General features: G+C 36.1%; 3 protein-coding genes across 3 annotated transcripts in view; 1 reads left to right on the forward strand and 2 right to left on the reverse strand.

Annotated features, from left to right (window-relative positions):
- The window catches only part of LOC120637779 (diacylglycerol kinase eta), a 168298-nt gene that overhangs the window by 20932 nt on the left and 126390 nt on the right, over window positions 1–20976 (reverse strand). The window contains 3 exon segments of the mRNA XM_039909792.1: window positions 1235–1380; window positions 3342–3538; window positions 5091–5296. Coding sequence (XP_039765726.1) covers window positions 1235–1380; window positions 3342–3538; window positions 5091–5296 — 549 coding nt within the window.
- On the forward strand, window positions 10835–12994 carry LOC120637782. Its single transcript, XM_039909795.1, has 2 exons — window positions 10835–11255; window positions 12336–12994. The coding sequence occupies exons 1-2, from the start codon at window positions 10929–10931 to the stop codon at window positions 12942–12944; spliced, it is 936 nt and encodes a 311-aa protein (XP_039765729.1). The 5' UTR covers window positions 10835–10928; the 3' UTR covers window positions 12945–12994.
- On the reverse strand, window positions 11309–13703 carry LOC120637783. The gene is made up of 3 exons (XM_039909796.1): window positions 13078–13703; window positions 11888–12087; window positions 11309–11687 (listed from the first exon to the last, which is right to left on the reverse strand). The coding sequence occupies exons 1-3, from the start codon at window positions 13483–13485 to the stop codon at window positions 11675–11677; spliced, it is 621 nt and encodes a 206-aa protein (XP_039765730.1). The 5' UTR covers window positions 13486–13703; the 3' UTR covers window positions 11309–11674.

Raw genomic sequence — 20976 nt, forward strand, 5'->3', positions numbered from 1 at the left:
ATATCTATAATAATTATAATATTAATTATAATTATAATTAATAATAATTATATATTTATTATTATTAATTATAATTATTATAGATATCATTATATCCCCGGGGAAAGGATAAAAATTTATTTTCTCCCACAGCTTTATCAACTCTCAGAGCACTGGCGCACAAATAGAAATAATATCCAAATAATGTATGTGTAATATTAAACGGGGGTAAACTTTTCCTATTCCATGTTCCCTTGCTTTAGCCGGTTGACACGTTAATTATAAAAACGAGAATATAACAAGTTGCCAGAATCCATAGAAGGAATGAATCTTCCTTCTTCTTTGTGTATATATGTATATATTTATATGTGTATTTATTTATTTCTGTATTATTTGTATTTGTATTAGCTGTTTATGTATTATTGTTATATACAGTAGATGTAGTTTATGTTATATATTTTTTAAATTGCACTATCCCGTTTCCATACTCCTTTTCTTCTTTCATTAAGGGTTGTCTGGAGGAGATCGCTTAAAGCGATAAGACCGCCTTTGCGCATTTTTATTCTTCTAATATTTATGTTTTCAATTTATATTATAAATTGTGTGCATTAAAGAATTTATCTATCTATCTATCTATCTATCTATCTATCTTCCTTTATTTAAGAGAAAATTGCATGAGTGGCTATTATTTAAGTGCTTTTACTCAATTAATGATTTTTTTGACTTTACTTAATGTTATTATTTTCGACAAATTAACATAACATAACACATGCATACAAATGCATGTGTTATCAACAGTATAATGGATATTATTCAAGGATGACTTTTTTTCATTTCATTAAAATATACTTGTATTTTGACTTAACGGCTTATTTCCATTTCATTAGATGATTTCTATTTGTTTATTTAGAATACGTTATTGCACAAACTTAGAAACAATACAAGAAACACAAAAAATAAGTAAAATTAAAAACAATAAAAAAAATAATAATAAAAAAAGTTAAATACAGTTGTGTGCAAAGGCGGCCTTATTGCAAAAGCAATCTCTTACAGACAACCCTTGGTGAAATTAATAACAGAAAACAATGATAATATTTTACTATCGATATTATAATTTATATATTTTTGCGTTCAAATTGTGGTTGTAATTTCTTTTTTAATGTTTTCTTTTTAGGTTTTTATGATAGCCCTACCATTGTAAGGCTATCATAAAAACATTAGTGTGATAGCCCTACCATTTATTCTGGTTCCTTACCTATCCAGCATCTTGGTGGAAGCCCTCTCGTACCGTTCAATCAACTGCTGCAGGTTGGCCGCGTCGTCACAAGCAGCCCCCCAGCCGAGGACTCTCGCTAGATCGTTCCCCGTGCCCAATGGTAGCACCGCAGTTTGGACCAGTCGCTACAGAAAAAATAAATATTTGAACTGTTTGGCTAGTTTTTAGGCTGTTCGCCAATATAATTTTATATAAACTATCATTTTCCCTACTTAATATTATAAATGTCAATGTAAGTTTGTTTGTTACGCTTTCACGCAACCGATCCTCATGAAACTTTGTACACATATTCTTGGAAGTGTTAGAAGTAATATAGAATACTTTTTATCCCGACATTTAGCTCGGTTCCTTTGGTTCCAGCTAGTCATCTATATATCTATCGCTGTGTGTAAGACTTCGACTTTACTATGATAATATTTTCAGAGATCCACACTGTCTACCAATCCACACTGGGCCAGCGCCGTGGACAACGGCCTTGACCCAGCCTCATTTTCATATTTCACAAAAAATCACATTTTTTTCAAAACGACTGCAATATTCATTTATTTCATTTTTATTTCATTTATTCAGAATATTGGTAAGGGTACAGAATTGACACAATAAACATGGTGCCACAATAACTGTTGCAGTAGTATAAACTGTGTCGCAACAATCAACGCCCACCTCCAACAATAAATGTATAGCACCAATAAGACAAAAGTAGAACATAGTAAATGCCAATAAAAAAAAGAGAATAAGAGTCAATTAAAATAATAAAAACATGCAGCGACTTATTTATTGCGGGTGTGTGTGTGTGTGTGTGTGTGTGCGTGTGTGTGCGCAATTGTGTGTTAGTGTGTGTGTGTTTGTGTGTGTGTATATGCATGTGTGTTATGTGAATGTCTATAGTTTGGGCCTATATTGACCGATATTAACGTATGTTGCGACTACAAATCAATATATTAAAAGTGTCTAAGCCCTGTCATGTTCCACGGATCCTAAACGACAAGGCTGCTTGGAAGCAGGCCACTCTGCTCCCATCTCTCACAAACAGATTTTTTTTAAAGATTGTTAAACTTTAAAATGATGTTGGAAAAGAGCAATCTGCTGAGTTTCTTGCCGGCTCTTCTCAGTGGAATCTGCCTTCCGAACCGGTGGTAGAGTCACTACAAACAGACTTGACGTTTCATAAGTGCTTATTAATTAGGCCTACTTGAAATAAATGAATTTTGAATTTTGAATTTTGAAAATGTTGGTCGGTAAAAGGGACGCATTACAGAAGAGAACACGCGACCGTAACACGAATGTTTAGATTAATGCGGTGTAACAAGAATGGATAACATAAAGAACTAAAATAAAAGTCTAAAAGCTCCATTGACAGAACAGATGACGAGTGAGTAATAAAGTAGTCTGCAAATGTGATAAAATTAAAAACCTCGAGCTTACTAGAGTTTGGCGAGTTTCTCTAAAACTTTAACCCAAGCTGAAGAAATAACAGGCACCACCTAAATATTGGATACAAGCAGGCGTTACTTCGGAAATCCATGATATGAAAATTAAACTTAATAGCAAATTAAGCTTAATTTTCCTAGGCACCAGCTAGTTGTATTGTAAATGTGTTATTGTACAATGCGCAGGTCGACTATTAACGCTACTTTTTATTCTTCATTGTAAATTAATTGTTATACTCCGCGAAAAGCAGGAGAATATGTACGACGGAATTTATATTCTCTTCAATCTTTATACTCCACACCAAACAGATCTTCGGCAATGTACCCTCTACGCACGTTGACTATGCAATTGATTGTTTAGTGAAAACTTCGTCAAATATGTTGCACTTTATTACCTTTTTTTACCATCACTTTGTCTATTTATATCTACGGCTATATATATTTATGGCTATCCATGTCCCTTGGGCAGGATGGAGGTTTTGTAGGACTCTCCCCCCCTGAGAGACTAAGCTGGAACTAAGAACCACCACATGTCAGTTTTGATGGCTTTGCTGGACATCTAAGGAACACTATCTACCCTTTACTCTATCCGGATGTATCCGCATATAGCTCAGTGACAAAAAAAAATTTAAGGCGGTAAAAAGACTGATACGTACATGCATATCCAACTTATCGACTTCCTGCAACACCCATCCAACGGACCCGTCACCACTGCACACGAGCACTCGTAGAGGGGCAAAGTGCCTGAACAGGCGCAAACCGAGTCTTGGCCCAGCGCCGCTCAGCTCGAAGACTTGTGCAGGGTTCAGAAGCTGCTTGAAGCGGCGGAGGAATTTCACACCTTGGTTGTCACCTGCATAAAATACGTTCATTTGTGAGAAGAAAGAAAGATAGCACATTTATTAGGATCGAATTAATATGTAAAACTCTAACTCACATATACACACACACACACACACACATACAAGCACACACACACACACACACACATACAAGCACACACACATATTCATACATACATACATACAAACACACACAGACACCTGCAAAACAAATTTATATATGTATATATAATTTAATATAATAATTATCTTGTATAAGCAAACATATACGCGAGTACAATTACCTACGCGACGCAAACTCACACACGCATAATCATACACTCAATCATCGGAGACAACAATTTAAGGAGAGCACTGTCGCCTGTAATACAGGTTTTTACCTAAATAAGGGACAGTAGATTTTAAATTGCACCATTACTTACATTTATTACATATACACCAATATAATTTGTGAGGTACGCATTTGTTTGTATAAATATTGTAATAATTACTTTACATTATAAAAACTCTATGTACCTACATTCTTGTGAATAAACTATTTTATTATTTACTATTTATTTGTTCTGTCAACATTACACCCTAGTAATGTTTTCATATCGTTTTCAAATGCGCGTGACGTATACACATCCGCAATTGGCCAAAACTCTTCTCATTCTGTATTAAAGTGGGCTGGTAAGGGATAAAGAGTTATATAAAACAAAATTACAACATTAAAGAACCAACCACCAATTGTTCATGTCGCAGAAATAAAATTAAACAGAAATATAAAAAACCTGAAACGCACAGAAATAGAGAAAACCTGAAATGAACGTGCTGGATTTTGACTCGAGCGCATTTGTCAGTCAGTGCAATTACTTTGCTGATAAAACTTATCACAAGTCATATTTTATCTTTTGGACGGAAAATTGATTTTAACCATTCCTCCTGCAAAGAGGCTGCTGAGATAGATATTTATGAGTCACTGAAGCCCATGAAGCCTCGCTAGAAACTAGATCTGTCATTAGAAAGAGAGAAAGAAATCCATTCTAGAAAATGATAATTTACTCTACCCCATTTCGCCTTGGTGGACAGGCAGACATACTTGCTCCCTGGTGTGGTAAATAAACAAATAAAATAAATATACTACGATAATACACACATCGCCATCTAGCCCAAAGTAAGCGTTTGCTTGTGTTATTGGTACTAAGATGACTGATGAATATTTTAATTAATACTATACATAAATACAGATAAACACTCAGGCACTGAAAAACATTTATGGCTTGCTCAGAAAGCAGGGCCACTGCCCACAGCGGCAATCGGCAGATGAAGGAGGAAGTCAATGAAATTATCTGACGTAGTTGCCACCAAATTGTACTCTCTTGATTTGTATTTATATCTCTGTAACTACTTTTTTCTTTGGTGTACAATAAAAGTGTATTCATTAATTCATTCATTCACCTTCTAGAAAGTGTAATAGATGCTTAATTAAGAAATAGGTGGCCTGTCATCTTCGACGACCATAATGTATCAGAAGCGTGATTCAGATTTTATTTAATCCAAATACTTAAAGCAGTAGCTCACCAGATCTTGAATTGACGAAGACGATGAGCGGTGAGGCGTTCGGTGGTCTATCTGGCAGCCACCCGTCATCTGGACCGACGGAGTGTAAGCGTGTTGGAGGTACCACGGATGCTCGGGCAGGCCCCAGGGAACAGGCGGCTCGCCAGCTCGGCCGGCAGCTTGCGTGGACGCTTCTGCGACACCAGATGCAGCGGAAGTCTTGTAGCCTGGACCGAGGAAAGAATTATAAAGTTTTTTTTATATTTCCATAAAAGTTTACAAAAAAAATACTTATAGCTAGCTAGCATTAGCTGTGTTTAACGCCATTGGTTGCCTGGAAGACATCGATAAGGCCGCCACATTGTATACTTTTTGTTAAATTTTTATTCATAATTTTTCTATATGTTTATGTGGTGTACAATAAAAGTGTATTGATTCATTCATTCATTGATTAGAAAACCACCCAGGTTATTATATATTTTATCACAGAGAATTAAGTCTAATTACGTTTCAGTAGGATTCCAGTTTTTTTCTTAATATTACGAAGATGAAGCTTGTGTATAATGGAGATAGTGTAAATATGAATAATTGGATCAGCATCACTTCAATTGATTGATGCTGAACGTAGGTCTTTTGTTGACAGTTCCGAAAACTACCTGGGCCGCTTGCCTCACGGTGACTGGTCTTCATCGTCAGCGGTTCACCTCGTTAGGGGTCCACTAACGATGTGTTAATAATTGGATGGCTCATTGGAAATTAAGACTTGAAACAACGTAGTCCAAAGTAATTCTTGACTGGCGTACGAGTATACGACTCTCGTGTTTTTAACGTCTGGGAGACGTGTCCTATTGAAGAAGACCTAAGGAAATGTATGAAAACTTTGAAGGTATTAAGAATCTTGAATACATAACCTGAACTCTCAAATTCTAGAAGTATACATATTATGTATAATATGTGTGTATTATTAGGATTTATAAGTAAGTAGTTTATTATTATTTTTTAAATTATAATAAATATAATATATTATTCTATTTTAAATTGCTGCACCACCCCGTTTCTTCGTCTTTCCTAACGTCAAAGGTTGTCTGGAGAGGAGGAGGAGGAGATAGCTTTAGCGATAAGACCGCCCCATATTCTATTCTGTTTCTTATGTTTTAGATGTGCTTACTTTGTATAAAATGTGTGTGTGCAATAAAGCATTCAAACAAACAAACAAAGTCTCCAATGTACAAATTCTGCGAAGAGACGTTTATTTCGATACAGCAATATCAACAACTGTAAACCTTACCAACTCTATTATAAACTAAAATACAAAGGTACAATAGTTGCCATACATCATCAAAGCTAACAATCCGTTTTCTCGGAATTCTATGTAGCTATTCTCTGAAAGTTTATACGCGTGGAAAATATGTTATGGAGAAATATCCAACATTTCTATATTTCAGTGAGCAATTTGTGGGCGCTATTGCAACAAGCTTAGGGTTCGTATCCATTGTCGGGGTGCTGTGAAGAGAGGTGCGCGTTTTTACTGAAGTGGAGCGGAGAATGAGGTGAATTGGATCGAGAAGTTTTATTCTTTTGTTTATCAGTATAAAGCATGGCGGCTGCTCAGGTAGCTCTTATCAGATCTGCTATTCGCTACTCTATTCAACTTCGTTAAGTACCGTTTGATTCTTCATGCATTATGAATCAAAATAACATAACGGTGTATACTTAAATAAATAATTCTTGTCCGCAGTAAGACAGTTATCCTGAACCAAAGCGAATTCGAGATGTGGATTTCCAAAATATGGTATAATTGGTCTTTACATGCGTTTTGCATTTCATTTCTGTTCGCCTACGCTAAAATGCCACTTTAATAAAAGCAATGCCAATGCTTCCAGCTTTCGTTTTTTTTGGTCGTTATAAATATGCCTAGACTCGAACCTGATAAGTACCGCAACGCTAAGTAGCTAAGCGGCACGTCTTTGACCCCTGCTGGGGATCGAACACGGGACCTCCCACCACAGCTCTCACCGCTTCGTCAGGGAGGTTATCAAAACCGCTATTACGCGTACATAAGCCTTCGGCCCCGTTATAATTGCTGGGGATTCTAAGCGATTTAAATCTTTTGTTAATCTGTCTCATCTCCTTTCTGGTTTTAGGTTTAATGGAAACGCACCGCAACGAGAAGTACCTACTGCGAGCGGATAAAATTTTTCTCGAATGCGGCCCCTGTCTACCTCTCGACATTTCAGCGAATATTTTCACTAATGAAGCAAGTTACTGACAGGTATTGATTTTCATTCGCGTAAATATTAATACACTTCTGTAGCTGTATACAGGTTTACAGCCTGGAGCGGTAATAGCCATTAGGCTAGCCACTAGATTACAGCGGCGTGCACTTTATACATGCACAAAAGCACTGCCTATCCTATAACTTTTATATTACCAACTCGTATAGGAGGGCAATTTTTCCATTTGATGCCATCTTTCTGCTTTATGCCTACCCTGGTCAAAAGCCATGTGCACGCCACTGCTAGGTTATAATGTTCGACAACGGATACGGATTTTGGTTCCTACCTATACTATTCTAAGCTTATTGAGTTTATCGTGTTTTGGCGCATTTTGGCGCATTCGGTCTAATCACGAGCTATACGAACTATTTAAAGAACCGAATGTCAAGACTATCAAACTGTTAAGAATGCAATGGGCAGGGCATGTGCAACGCATGGAAGGCACGAGAGCGCCAAAGAGGTTGATGGAGGGCACTTTGGAGGGGCGTAGAGGCCGAGGACTACCTAGGGGTCGGTGGAGTGATGGAGTTGAGAGGGATATAAGGGTTCTGAGAGTTCGAAGCTGGAAAGAAGCAGCTTCTGACCGCCTCAAATGGAGAAATATGCTTGACCAAGCCAAGGCCCACCCAGGGCTGTAGAGCTTTGATGATGATGATGAAGCTCAGTTGTTAGGACTTCGGCTTCAATTTCCGGGATTGAGTTCGAGCCCAAGCACGCTTACCTCAACCCTTTTTAAGTTATGTGCATTTTAAGCAATTAAATATTACTTGCTTTAACGATAAAGGAGAATATCGTGAGGAAACCCTACATGCCTGATAGTTCTCCATGACGTTCTAAAAGTTAATCCACCATTCCAGCCAGCCAAGCGTTGTGGACTTCGACCTAAACCCTTCTCAAAGCATATTTTAATTGCGTAAGTTAAAAACATCTAACTCCCGTAAAGGTTTGTGGTGCGTGCCGGGACTCGATCTCCCATCACTTGTGTCTCATCCCAGCCACTTGTGAAGGTGACCCAACGTCCATCGGTTCTACGAGCTATGTGCACCAGCCATTACCACTTCAGCTTCGCGACTCGTTGTTTTATGTCATTAACTGTGGTTCTTTTAAAGATCACCTTACGTAGAGAGGATTTGATCACGTAGAGTTATTTCCAGCATATCTTTATCCATCGCCCGATCAGTGACTCTGAGTTTTTTATTATCAAGTAAACATGAATACTTTTTGCGAATCCATTTTAAGTGGTACTTAAAACCGATACTTTGTACCGAACGTCTTATCTATAATATCCACAATGATATATTTGCATCCCGAGTCCGGATTTTCGAAAGCGTTACGTAACTGGCGAAGCCTGTAAATCTTTCGAGAATTCCTTTCAATATCCCGTCGTCATGTTCCGGTCTTTCTCCGAAATACAGGACAACTTAAGGTAGGTTTATACTTATGGAATTGTTGTTTTATCCCTGTTTTTGTAGTAATGTAGATACTGATGTGGGGCAGTTTAGAGTAATAATGCGATAACATTCATTTAATCTATCTCGTAAGGTTTAGCCAACGTTTGCAATGCACAGAATAATGTTTGTTACGACATCTTACATCTTTTGTTTACTCAATGCTTTAGTCTGATATAAAAGGCATGTATACTTCACATTATTATATATACTAAATAATTTATATACTACAACAACGCACGCATCGCTATCTAGCCCCAAAGTAAGCGTAGCTTGTATTATGGGTAGTGCTTGTGACTGATGAATATTTTTATGAATAATATACATAAATACTTATAATATACATATAAACACACTATAAGTTTTTAGTATACTTGATATACCTCTTGAATCACTGTATCTATGGCTGAAAACTGCATTAAAATCCGGTGTGTAGTTGAAAAGAGCTAAGCATACAAACAGCGGAACTTCGTTTTATACTACGTAACAATATGACAAAAGGAAAGAAGGATTAAGAGTTTTGATCCTGCGCGCGTACAATAGGGTTGACGGGCTTTGGCGGCTATTATCACACGTTACTTCCTAGTTGATCTAGTGGTTAGTTGGACGTCAAACTCGGGATCACGAAGTTCTGGGTCAGGTCAGCATTGTTAAGGATTTTCTATTGCCAAAATTTCCGTACCAGTTTGGAATATCTCTGCCCTTCGGAGAGCACTCGGAGAAGAAAAGTTCTGTCCTTGTAGGCTCACTTGTAGTAATTTATAAAAAAACCTGGGTTGCGCAATTTTCTTAAAATTTCTCACTATTTGCTCGTTGTGTAATTTTTCCTGTATAATTGAGGAAGGCTGACTACTGAAACACAGTTTATACTAGTTCAGTAGTCAATGAACAGTTGACGTAGTAGTACGTTAAGTATTTTGCGATGTAGATGTACCTAACTAATAACTATAACCTATAAATATTATACATCTAAATAATTTGTGAAGTTTTTACAATTTTGTATTTTGTAGTTGCTATGTGTACAATTTGTAATGAAATAAATAAATAAATAAATACGTTAAACAGTTGGGAAATGTTATATGAAAAGTTTTTTTAACTATCTCTTATCAAATCTATATAAAGCATTTTCTTATACGCTTTGGTTTCCCTGGAAGAGATCGCTACATACAGACAAGTCTGGAAAAGTGTACCATCTACTTTAACGTTCTATTCTTTTTGTGAATTTATATCTCTGTTGTGTATAATATGCTTTTATAAAATGATACCGAGGGTAATATTAGATCAACCTTTACCTAAGTTTAAACAATATATTTAACGAATCGTGGCTACTAAACGATTGATGAATTCCTCAACGACAAGGCCACTTGGAAGCAGGCCACTAAGCTCAAAAACAAAAAAAAATCTAAAGATTGTTACACTATAAAATGATGTTTGAAAAGAGCTGAATCTGCTGAGTTTCTTGCCGGCTCTTCTCAGTGGAATCTGTCTTCCAAACCGGTAATAGAGTTACTACAAACAGACTCACTTGACGTTTCAAAAGTACTTATAAACTAGGCCTATTTGAAATAAATGAAATTGGAATATAAGTGTATGCTTTCTTTCATTCATTTCTTTGCTTAACCTTCTGTTAAGAAGCGCGTCCAAAAATAATAGCAGCAATAAAAGTAACTGATATTATAAGAGTCTCTATTAGAAGCTGTCAGTGTACACTATGCTTTAAGCTCACTTCGTGTCGCAGCGCCGTCGACTCACAGCACTGCGACGTATTTAAGGGTACTAGCGGTTGCTGGCGTGTTGACAGTTATGGTGCTCCCACATTGCCGTTAGAAAATGTTTAATAACGTTAGTAAACATTTGTTAGCAAACATTTAATCACAAATAAATTTTCATGTTAGAAAATGTTTAGTAATGTTAGTAAACATTTTATAACAAAACAAATTATAACAAAATAAAACATGTGTTATCTTTTGTTTGTAAACATTTTATAAGGGTGATGGCGGGATAGGCGGTGCGGTGCGGTGGGGGTTAGAGTACGCAGGTCGCTGCGCGTGGTGTCTCGCTTGTCAGTTCCTTTGTGTCAGCGTGCATCGCTGTGCGTGTGTATTAGTGGTTGCGCGTGCGCCAAGCAATAAAATATGTCCGGTAATTGGAATAACGATGATGTTTACAAACTGATTGAAATGTTTCAAGCAAGAGAAGTACTATGGAACACGATGTCAGAGAGCTACAAAGACCGAAATAAAAAACACGATGCTTGGATGGAAATTGCCAGTGAATTTAATATGGATAAAAAAGTAATTGAAAAAAAGATTCGATCACTCGTAGGTCAATTTAACCGAGAATGTAAATCTAATAAATCTGGTGCAGGAGCTAATGAGTCAAGTAAATGGTTTGCATTTAAAAAACTCATGTTCCTTAAAGGCAAAAATATTCCAAGTTTAACTGTCGATGGAGGGTTGCAGGTGAGTTTTATTTTAACGTCTTTTAATAATATTTAGATGCCCAGTCAAAAAACCCTTCATTTGAAAAATATTCTGCGAATTCTTTTCTTATTTCTTTCCCATCATCTGTCAGGGATTCACATGCTTCAAGTGGTGTTAATTGCTGCTGTTCTAATCTCCATTGTCCATCGATACGTGTACCAGTTACTATGTCATCTCCATCATAGTATTGAGATGGAGCGTAAATCATGCTCGATTCAGTTTTTCTTATAAAATTATGCAGTAGCACGCATGTCATAATTAAAGTAGTAGTTTTTTCTGGATCTAATAATATTGTAGTTCGTAAAACTCTAAATCTGGCTGACAAAATCCCAAATGCGTTCTCTACTGTTCTCCTCGCACGACTCAGTCTATAACTGAAGATTCTTTCCTTAGAATTGCTATCCTGTGGTCCTGGAAAAGGTTTTAATAAGTGTTTTTGTAAAGGGAACGCATCATCTGTTACGAACACATAAGGAAGAGGTTTGTTTCTGCCTGGTAGTGAGCTGTCACTGGGTATTTTTAAACTATTGTCGTTAATTTTATTTCGAAATTTTGTGTTTGCGAAAACTCCGCCATCACTTATGCGTCCTTGGCAGCCAATATTCACGTACAGAAAGTTGTATTCTGCGTCCACTATCGCTAAAAGTACAACGCTGTAAAATCCTTTATAGTTGTAATATTCACTGCCGCTATCAATTGGCTTTTGTATGGCTACGTGCTTTCCATCGATACTTCCTAAGCAATTTGGGAAATTCCATTTTTCTTCAAATGAATTTGCCACGTGTAGCCACTCTTGAGGTGTTGTTGGTATCTGGAACAAAAATAGAAGATTAAGAAATAGGCGCGAAAAATAAATTTATAACTCGTTATTCTAACAAATTTTATTGGATATTTTTATTAAGTATGAAATATTAATAGAATACACTATAAAAAAATATGATTTCAGTTAAGGGTTGTTAAGTAATAGAAAAAGAAAATCGCGGTTATAGATTTTTTTACAATTTTAGCTAATTTGACGCGCCTATAACTTGAAATTATCGTTTAGTTCTATTCTTTCAGGGTAACGAAGAAAACAGAATTGCTTCAGAAAACACTCTCAGTTTGAACGAAACAGGAAATACTGTCACTGATGAAACTACGGGCACGCCTTTCGCCACCCCAAAACCATTTCGGAAAAGAAGACGGCCTGAAGTAGAACAAGATCCAACACAACAAGAAGCTGTAAATATTTTACAAAGAATGTACGAATCTAGAAAAAGCAGGGATGAAAATGACGCATTTGGAGAGTATGTCTCGATGAAACTGAAACAAATAAAAAACAGTAATGCTAAGAATACTGCTCAACATCACATTAACAATATTTTGTACAATGCGACAATGGGACAATATGATTTTCCAACAACCTTTACAGACCCAACCGCTAGTAGTTCCTGGGGATACAACTCTGAACCAAATCTATCCACTTTTTCGGAAAATAATGCTGACTGTAGCTCGAGAGGATACTACACCGCACCGAGTCCCTCGGCTTCATTTGAAACCAGTTCTTCGGATAACTCCAGGACACATACTCGTACCAGCGCAAGAACACAGAGTCCGTCTAATTTATCGGAATCAAGCCAAGATTCGACCCAATCATTAAACGATTTGTTGGAATCAATCAAAAATTAAAAAATACATGTTTGGTTTGTTAAGTATTAAAAAAATTATTAGTAAGGTAAGATAGGTACCTACCTAAAGTATGATTAGATTAGATCATATTAAAAGTAAATAAAAAAATAATTAAAAATGTTGTTTGACTTACCTGTATGTATTCCTTTAAAACCTCATTGAGAGCCTCGCACACTTCTGGTACGATAATAGATATCACTTGGTCTGACAACTTGAACACATTTCCAAGACTTTTATAACTGCTACCAGTTGCCAAAAATCTTAACGTTACCGCAAGTCTTTCCGTCACACTTACAGATTTTCTAAATGTAGTGTCTCGTTTGCCTATTTTTGCCCCAATTAAATTTTGTAGATATTCAAATTCGGAACTGTTCATTCTTATAAAATCTTTTAAGCAACCATCAATACCTAAATCCTTGAGATAGTCTGTGGCACTATATTTTCCTCTAGCTTTTAGCGTTTGGCGCATCCAATAAGAGCGCTTTTTCTTCTTTTTTAAACAAAAAATAAAAGCTATTCCAATGAGCAAATCTTCTTCCATTTTCGTGTAGACGTCCTCAGCCCTCAGAAGGCGAAACCAAACTGCGAGCCAATACTAGATGTTATAAAATGTTTAAACATTTTCCATCAATGTAGGAGCACTTATAACATGTAACAGTTTCTAACAAAGTGCAACAATTGTTAACATTTGTTAGTAAATGTTTTGGTGTTATAAAATGTTTACAAACATTTTATAACGGCAATGTGGGAGCACCATTATATGAAAGTTTTGAAGTGCGAAACCTTGTACCTATTATAACCTAGGTATAATCTATACTTACTATACACATGTATGTCTTTGTATTTAAACGTATATATGTTTGTTTACAAAGCGGTTATAGCTCAGTGTTTAGGACTTCGATTCTGAGTTGATTTCGTTAGAGCTGAGCTGAGTCGGTTCCCAGCTGGCAACTTTTCTAATTTCTGTGCGTTTAAGTAATTAAAATATAACTTGCTTTAATGGCGAAGCAAAACATCGTGAGGAAACCTGCATGCCTTAGAGTTCTCCATAATATTCTCAAAAGCGTGTGAAGTCCACCAATCCACACTGGGCCAGCGTGTTGGACTACCACCTTCTCATTGTGAGAAGAGAACCGTGCCCTGGAGTGTAATGGGTTGATATGTGAGTGAGTGTGTATTACTATAAATATACCTACGGTTTTCTTAATTCCAGAGTGAATCGGATTCGAACACCGACATAGGTAATTTGGGGTATAATTTCTTGGTTTTCTCTGGTCTGTTGGAGTGGGAGGTTCCGCTCTGGCTTGTTACTAACCTACGATACGATACATTGATAGGCCCCCTCCCCTATGACAGAGGGGGGCTAGTTAGCTTTCTAATACATCATATAGTTAGCGACCATATTTCGATCCTAAGTAAGTATGTGTTAAACACATAGGTTTAATATACCTAACATATTTTTATCAGATTAGCCCGCTACCGTCTTAAGACTACTTACATCTTACTTACTACCTCTCAGTAATTGAACGATATCGAAAAGGTGCGGCTAGACTACTTGTAACGGAACATACAGGGCTGGGGGAGGATTGCCTAAAGAGAGAGTAACAAAGGTATTGTTTCGAAAATCTACCGCCAAAATATTAAAATCGGGGTTGAAAGATTGCAAGAGAGGTACTTGCTTTTAAAGCTTTTGTGGTGCAATGGTTATTTTGATTGGTAAAATTGTTTGTAATGTGTCAGTTGCTAACGGGCTGTTCTGAGCAGCAGTGCGGTTTTTCGTGGGAAAATCCCACCACCACCATGGATACCACCGCACCACGGGGAGGCACAGTGGTTATGTCGGACTCGTCCCGGCTAAAACCCCACGGTGTTCCAACAAGTCACCTGGTAGCAGGGCCACGGGAACGCGTTCGCACCCAGCCAGCGGCGACCCTAAAAAGACTCTACAAATCGCCGAAGGCGCACGAGGAACAGAGGGTGCATCTTCCAACACAGTGCGGTGACCTAACCTAATCTAACCTATGTGTATTTTTTCTTGCCCTTATCCCACGTTATGAGGCTTCAAACCTGAAGACAGAAATGCTGTATTTGTTTTGGAATATTTTTAGCGACCGTAAATAGAATTACCTTATCAAATTCTGAAGAACACGTTTCACATGTCGGAATGTAGGTTAGGTTAAGTGGAATTTCACGTTGAATTGTATAATGCATCTCGCACGGTTGACGGGCGGGGAATAACGCTTTACTGAACAAACTCTTCAGGTGTTTTGCAGTTCCATATATAAGTGAGTTTTCTTTGGGATCTATTTAAAACTGGCTTTTTCTTGAAATCGCTGTGAACTAGAAACATGATGGAAAACAGTTTTTTTACGATAAAATAAAATTTTCGCAACACGAATCGTTAAAAGGTTATAAAGTAGAGTTTTGAGGTCAAATGGGGTATCGTATGGTCATGGAAGTGCATTCTTTGAAAATTCTTAAATAGCTTATAGTTTTTTACCTCAAGCCGCATATTTTTAACTAGAATATATTAAAAAAAATATAGTGTGTATAGAAAAACTTTATTGCAACACAACACAATAGGAAAAACAATAATAGTACTTAGTGCTAGGATGCAAAGGCGGCCTTATCACTAACTGTGATCTTTTAAAGGCAACCTGAGCGTGCATAGCCGATAAAATGGTGGAAAGTGGATTGGAGTGGAACATACATACTATATTTACATAATAACTACAAAAATTTAAACATTACAAGAAATAAAAAAGTTTATCGAGTATGTACTGTGTCGCCACATAGGCACAACCACTTAGGTCACTAAAAGAAAGCCAACGTCATCTAAATTACTAAAATCTAAAATCTGCTCACTAGGGGATAATACTGAAACTAGCCCCTTCATAAAACTGACACACATATTTATATATATACCTACCTACGTGCATAAATTGTTAAAAATATTGCTCTCCTGTGGTCGCGTAAAAAAGTGAGTAATGCGTTTTGAAACAAAAGCAATATGACGTTTTCGTGACCTGATACAAATATAATTAATTATTACTTTATACTAGCTGTTGCCCGCGACTTCGTCCGCTTTTGTTTTCGTTTTTCGAACACTGCATGACATGCATGCAGCACTTTATGTATTTAGCATAGCTGAGCCTGGTGTAAAATCGTCAAACACTTTCGTACCCTCGCCCGAGAGAACTGAGCTTAATTTCGGGAAAGCATACTATATTACTTTTAATACCTTCAAAAATATGTGTACAAAGTTTCGTGATGATCGGTTTAGTAGTTTTTGTGTGAAAGCGTAACAAACAAACTTACAATCATATTTATAATATTAAGTAGGGAAGTAGGGATATAAACGTTTATGGTGCGCGAGTAACATTTGCATGGTTTTAATTTAGTTAGCGCAAACGAAAAAGAATTTAATATTAAAAAAAAAAACTAAAATTTAAATGAAGGAGCTTATATCTTTTTATTATTTATAGTTTTAATTAAAATATAAATAATAAAAAGAAATAGCTTATTAAACGATTTTAATATCGTTACGTAATTCTTTAGTTATTTGCTCACGTAGAATATTTCTATTGTAATTGCCATCTCATTTCTAATACACGACAGCAAATAAAGAAATCTTACCCGCAGCGATTGAAGCATCATTTTTATTATAAGAATGGAAGTACTCTAGCTGTCTCGTTAGCGTATTCAAAGGCTGCACTAAGGAGTTCATTTATTCTTTTCATGCTACTATTTTGTCGCTTTTATCCATTCACTCCCAGCGACCCTTTGAACCCAAATGATAGTCGAAACACGAATTGACTAGCTGTATCTCAAAAAGTCAAATAAGGCTGATTTGATTTTAAATATAATTTGTATGTAATTTTTCGTTTTATATAAAATTGAATTTTTAAGTCGTGAATTTTCACAAATTCTGTCTTACACAAACCATGAGCACGCACACACAAAAACAAACACACACTCACTCACTCACACACACACACACACACACACACACACACACACACACACACACACACTCACACACACACACACAAACACACACACGCACACACATACTTATTTTGAATCTTAAAGAGGTGGTAAAAAAATAATATCAATAACTAAATTTCTGTATACCAAATTTTGTTTGTTTACCTTCCTTCCTTTTTTTATTGTAATTTGTTAAGTTTATTTTAATTATTCTGTATTCTGACACAGGGGTAGTAATACTACTCTTAAAAGAAGACTTCAGCGATATATTGATACCACTTTGTTTCTTACCGAAATAAACTATTTTTTTTAAATTGTATATATATGACGGCGCCTCTGACGCGATATTATTTTTAAAAACAATGACGTCAGCAATACTGACGTCATTTTCGTCGTCGTTATCGTAACTTTCCATGTTAGCAGTAATAAGGACTTGTTTTTCCAAATAATTGTTTATTTCACTTAAATAAAGTTATCACAACAATATAGAGCTCTGCTCGGTTTGGCTACTCGTGCCAGAATGATCCGCAAGACATTGAACACTCTGTATTTATAAAGAACACCCAGGTGGGGGATAAGCAATCTATTGTTTACAGGTGGTGTACATCAATTAGCTAATGATCTTTAATTATGAGAATAACAATTACAATTTATCTTTAATCAATTTAGTTTTTAGGGTAATCAATTTAGCAACTTCATATGTCGTTGCGCCGATATATATGTATATATATATATATATATATATAATGTATTTATTTCTACATTATTTATATTTGTTTGAGCTACTTATACTATTATTGTTATTCCTATATTTTTAAAATATTGCAATATCCCGTTTCCATTATCATTAATTCTTATTTTCTTCTTTCATTAAGGGTTGTCTGGAGCAAATCACTTAAAGCGATAAGACCGACTTTGCGCATTTTAATTTTTGTTTTATTACTGTTTCCAATATTTAATAAAAAAAATCCCTTGATTATCTATAATTTTTGAGTATAAAACTGTATTAACGATGCCGCTAAATGAATTAAAACGTAGATAATTTTATTGGTTAAATATATAATTGCTTTATTGTGCAAATATAATACTTTACATAAGTTTACGGAATCATTGTATTGCATTAATTGTATTTAGTAATTGTTGCTTAGGTTTTAGGGCGTCCATAAATTACGTGAGGTGTTTTTTTAAATTTTCTGCCCCCCCCTCCCCCCCCGGTGAGATGTCGTGAGATTTCATTCAACCCCCACCCCCATCCCCCAATCTCACGTGAGATTTTTCAAAATGTGAGTTTCTTACGTAATCGCGTTGGATTGTTATTGTAATAAGAAAAAAACAAATTTGCTTCATGCTTTTATTTACGACTATTCAAGACTAGTAATCAATATTGTTGAGAGTTTAATTATAAGTGTAATAAAAATTTAACAATAGAATACTTAAATCGTAACTACTGTGATTAAAAAAAAAATATCTTTCAGTCCATGGAGAATCATGCATGGTCTCAAGAGAGACTATTGGAACCAACATGTCCATATGATTTTCAGTAAAATCATCTGCTTCTTCACCTTCGTTCTGATCTAGCCACTCTAAGCCATTGGCACTTGCACAAAGTAACTCATTAGCTCGTCTTGTGACAATCCGTGAGGGTCGCACTTTGTGGGAACATACGCGCTTGCTTAGCTGGTGCAATGTGGGCTGATCGCCTGTGCTCTGCAGCTCTTGTGCTAGATGCAAAGTAAATACCGCATGAACTGCAGCATCTTTTCTCTAAATCATCACGTACACTTGGGAAAATTTAATTAAAATTACAAATCTTAAGCATGTACAATCTGGATTAAATGGACCAAAATAGTATAATTTTTTTTTGTTTCAATCAGAAAAAAAATTGCGTGATATTTGCCGAGACCCCCCCTCTCTCCAGCGTAAGATTAGATGAGATTTGACTCGACCCCTCCCCCCCCCCTTAAACACCTCACGTAATTTATGGACGCCCCCTTATTAAATATTTTTAATACTGCATGTCGGATCAAAAATATTCAAATGTTGTAGAAAATATTTATATCTTGCTTTTTAGTTGTTTTACAAAGTTTGTTTTTTTTTAAATATGAATATATGTTTACCTACAAAATATAAAGCATCATGAATCAGTCCATCTATTGCTGAAAACTGCAATAAAATCTGTTGCGTAATTTAAAAGATCGAAACTTACATAATGCGGGAGAGACTCTGTTTGATACTATGTAAAGATTAAGTCTATTTCATTGTGTATCATGGAACTCCGCAAAATAACGCCTTTTTTTGGCGTGATGGGAAACCTTTATTGCTACCTCCGACCCTTGGGCAGTACGGAGGTTATGTGATAAAGTTACGCCTGGTTCTATTCAATATTCTTTGAAGTAGAAAAGCGTGTTACACGTGTTGTAGGTACGAGTATGTCGGTTAGTTTAAGTGGAATTTCTCGTTGAATTGCAAATGCATTTACCACGTGTGAAATTACGCTTAATTGAGCTTAAGGAGGTTTGCCATACAAAGGAGTATCGATTGAGCCTAAATGGCTTTGTCTTATTTTGCTGTGGTATAGGAACATTATTGAGCTGATTGTTGGCGATACAGGCCGTGGCGATGCATCGCCATGCCATATGATGGAATATATATACCGTACGCAGTTAAATTGTAGTGATTTAAAAAAAAAAATTGAAATAATATTATTTTTAATAAATATAATTTTGTTTGCAATAAACAGTTATTATTTTATGGAAAAAATTGTAATGCTTTATCTTTTTAATACCGCTATATCTGATTAATCTGTTCTTTTATGCATGTAACTTTCAACTCAATGTTTCACATCTGCCAGGCGTCTCGAGACGGCTCAAACATTTTTTTTGGTTTTAAAACACTTTCAGTGATCGTTATAAACAGGGTGGTAAAAACCAACCCTTACGATGGGACTATAAAGAAGTAATTACTTTGTTATAACAGGAAATGCTGAGTTTTGATTTTGATGTGAAACATGTATAGGCGAGGGTAAACCTGTTTGTTGGCGTTGCGATACAAGCCGTGGCGACGCATCGCCACGCTATATGATGGAATATTGTACGTGGTGGACTACGGCCTAGACCCTTCTCATTGTGGGAGGAGACCCGTGCTCTGTTGTAAGCCGGTAATAGGTTGATATGATGAAATTGCTCAGGTTCACTACTGCGCCTTTAAAGTAAAACCGTATCATGAAAATTAAGCCTCATTTGCTATAGGCCTTCTCCGCGAAAAGCAGGAGAATCTGTACGTTGTCTAGTTAAGTTGTCACTTAACAATTATTCACTGTAAAGTCAACATCTTAGGATGCTCTGGCTTCGGAGTTACTTTCTGGAGGTGATTTTCGCAAGTTAATTTTCATAATATATCATGGAATTCTCCTAAGTAACGCTGCTTCTATCCAACAAAGTAAAACCATTATTAAATACTTAACATATAAAATTAATAACTCTTCCAACCTCACTGCACTGGGTCTTATCTTTAACAAAATTCGTCATGATTATTGAGTAACTTTACGTTTTGCACCTACTAAGTTGGAAACTTATTGTAGAGTTCACTGAAACGAGAAGCAAGACGTCTATCTGTGCTAAATTTGTACATCAAAGTTTGCTTACGCACGACTGAGTAACAAATATCCGCAGATTTTCATAAGCGTTATTTTATAAGACAATCAATCTGGGAATTAAGGAAGCTTCAATCGGTTAATTGTTTTACAGTTGTCTTTACCAATTATTCGCTTTATGGTTAAGTGGATAAACCAAAGCACATAATGGCGTGCTGAAAAAAAAGGATAATATTCCACGTCCAATGTTTCTTTCTATTCTACAGCTTTGCGTCGCTATTGTATCATATCATCTGCATACCCTGTGCATACCCACTATGCAATAAAACTATCATAAAAAATTATGTTTGTATTACATCCCTTTTCTTTTTCTTTTCGGTCTACCAGCTATAGAAATACACATTATTTAATTTTACCGTATTATGTTCATTTTACCCCTATGCCTAGAACGCG

This window comes from Pararge aegeria, chromosome 4, assembly GCF_905163445.1.
Source record: "Pararge aegeria chromosome 4, ilParAegt1.1, whole genome shotgun sequence".
Classification (NCBI taxonomy): domain Eukaryota; kingdom Metazoa; phylum Arthropoda; class Insecta; order Lepidoptera; family Nymphalidae; genus Pararge; species Pararge aegeria.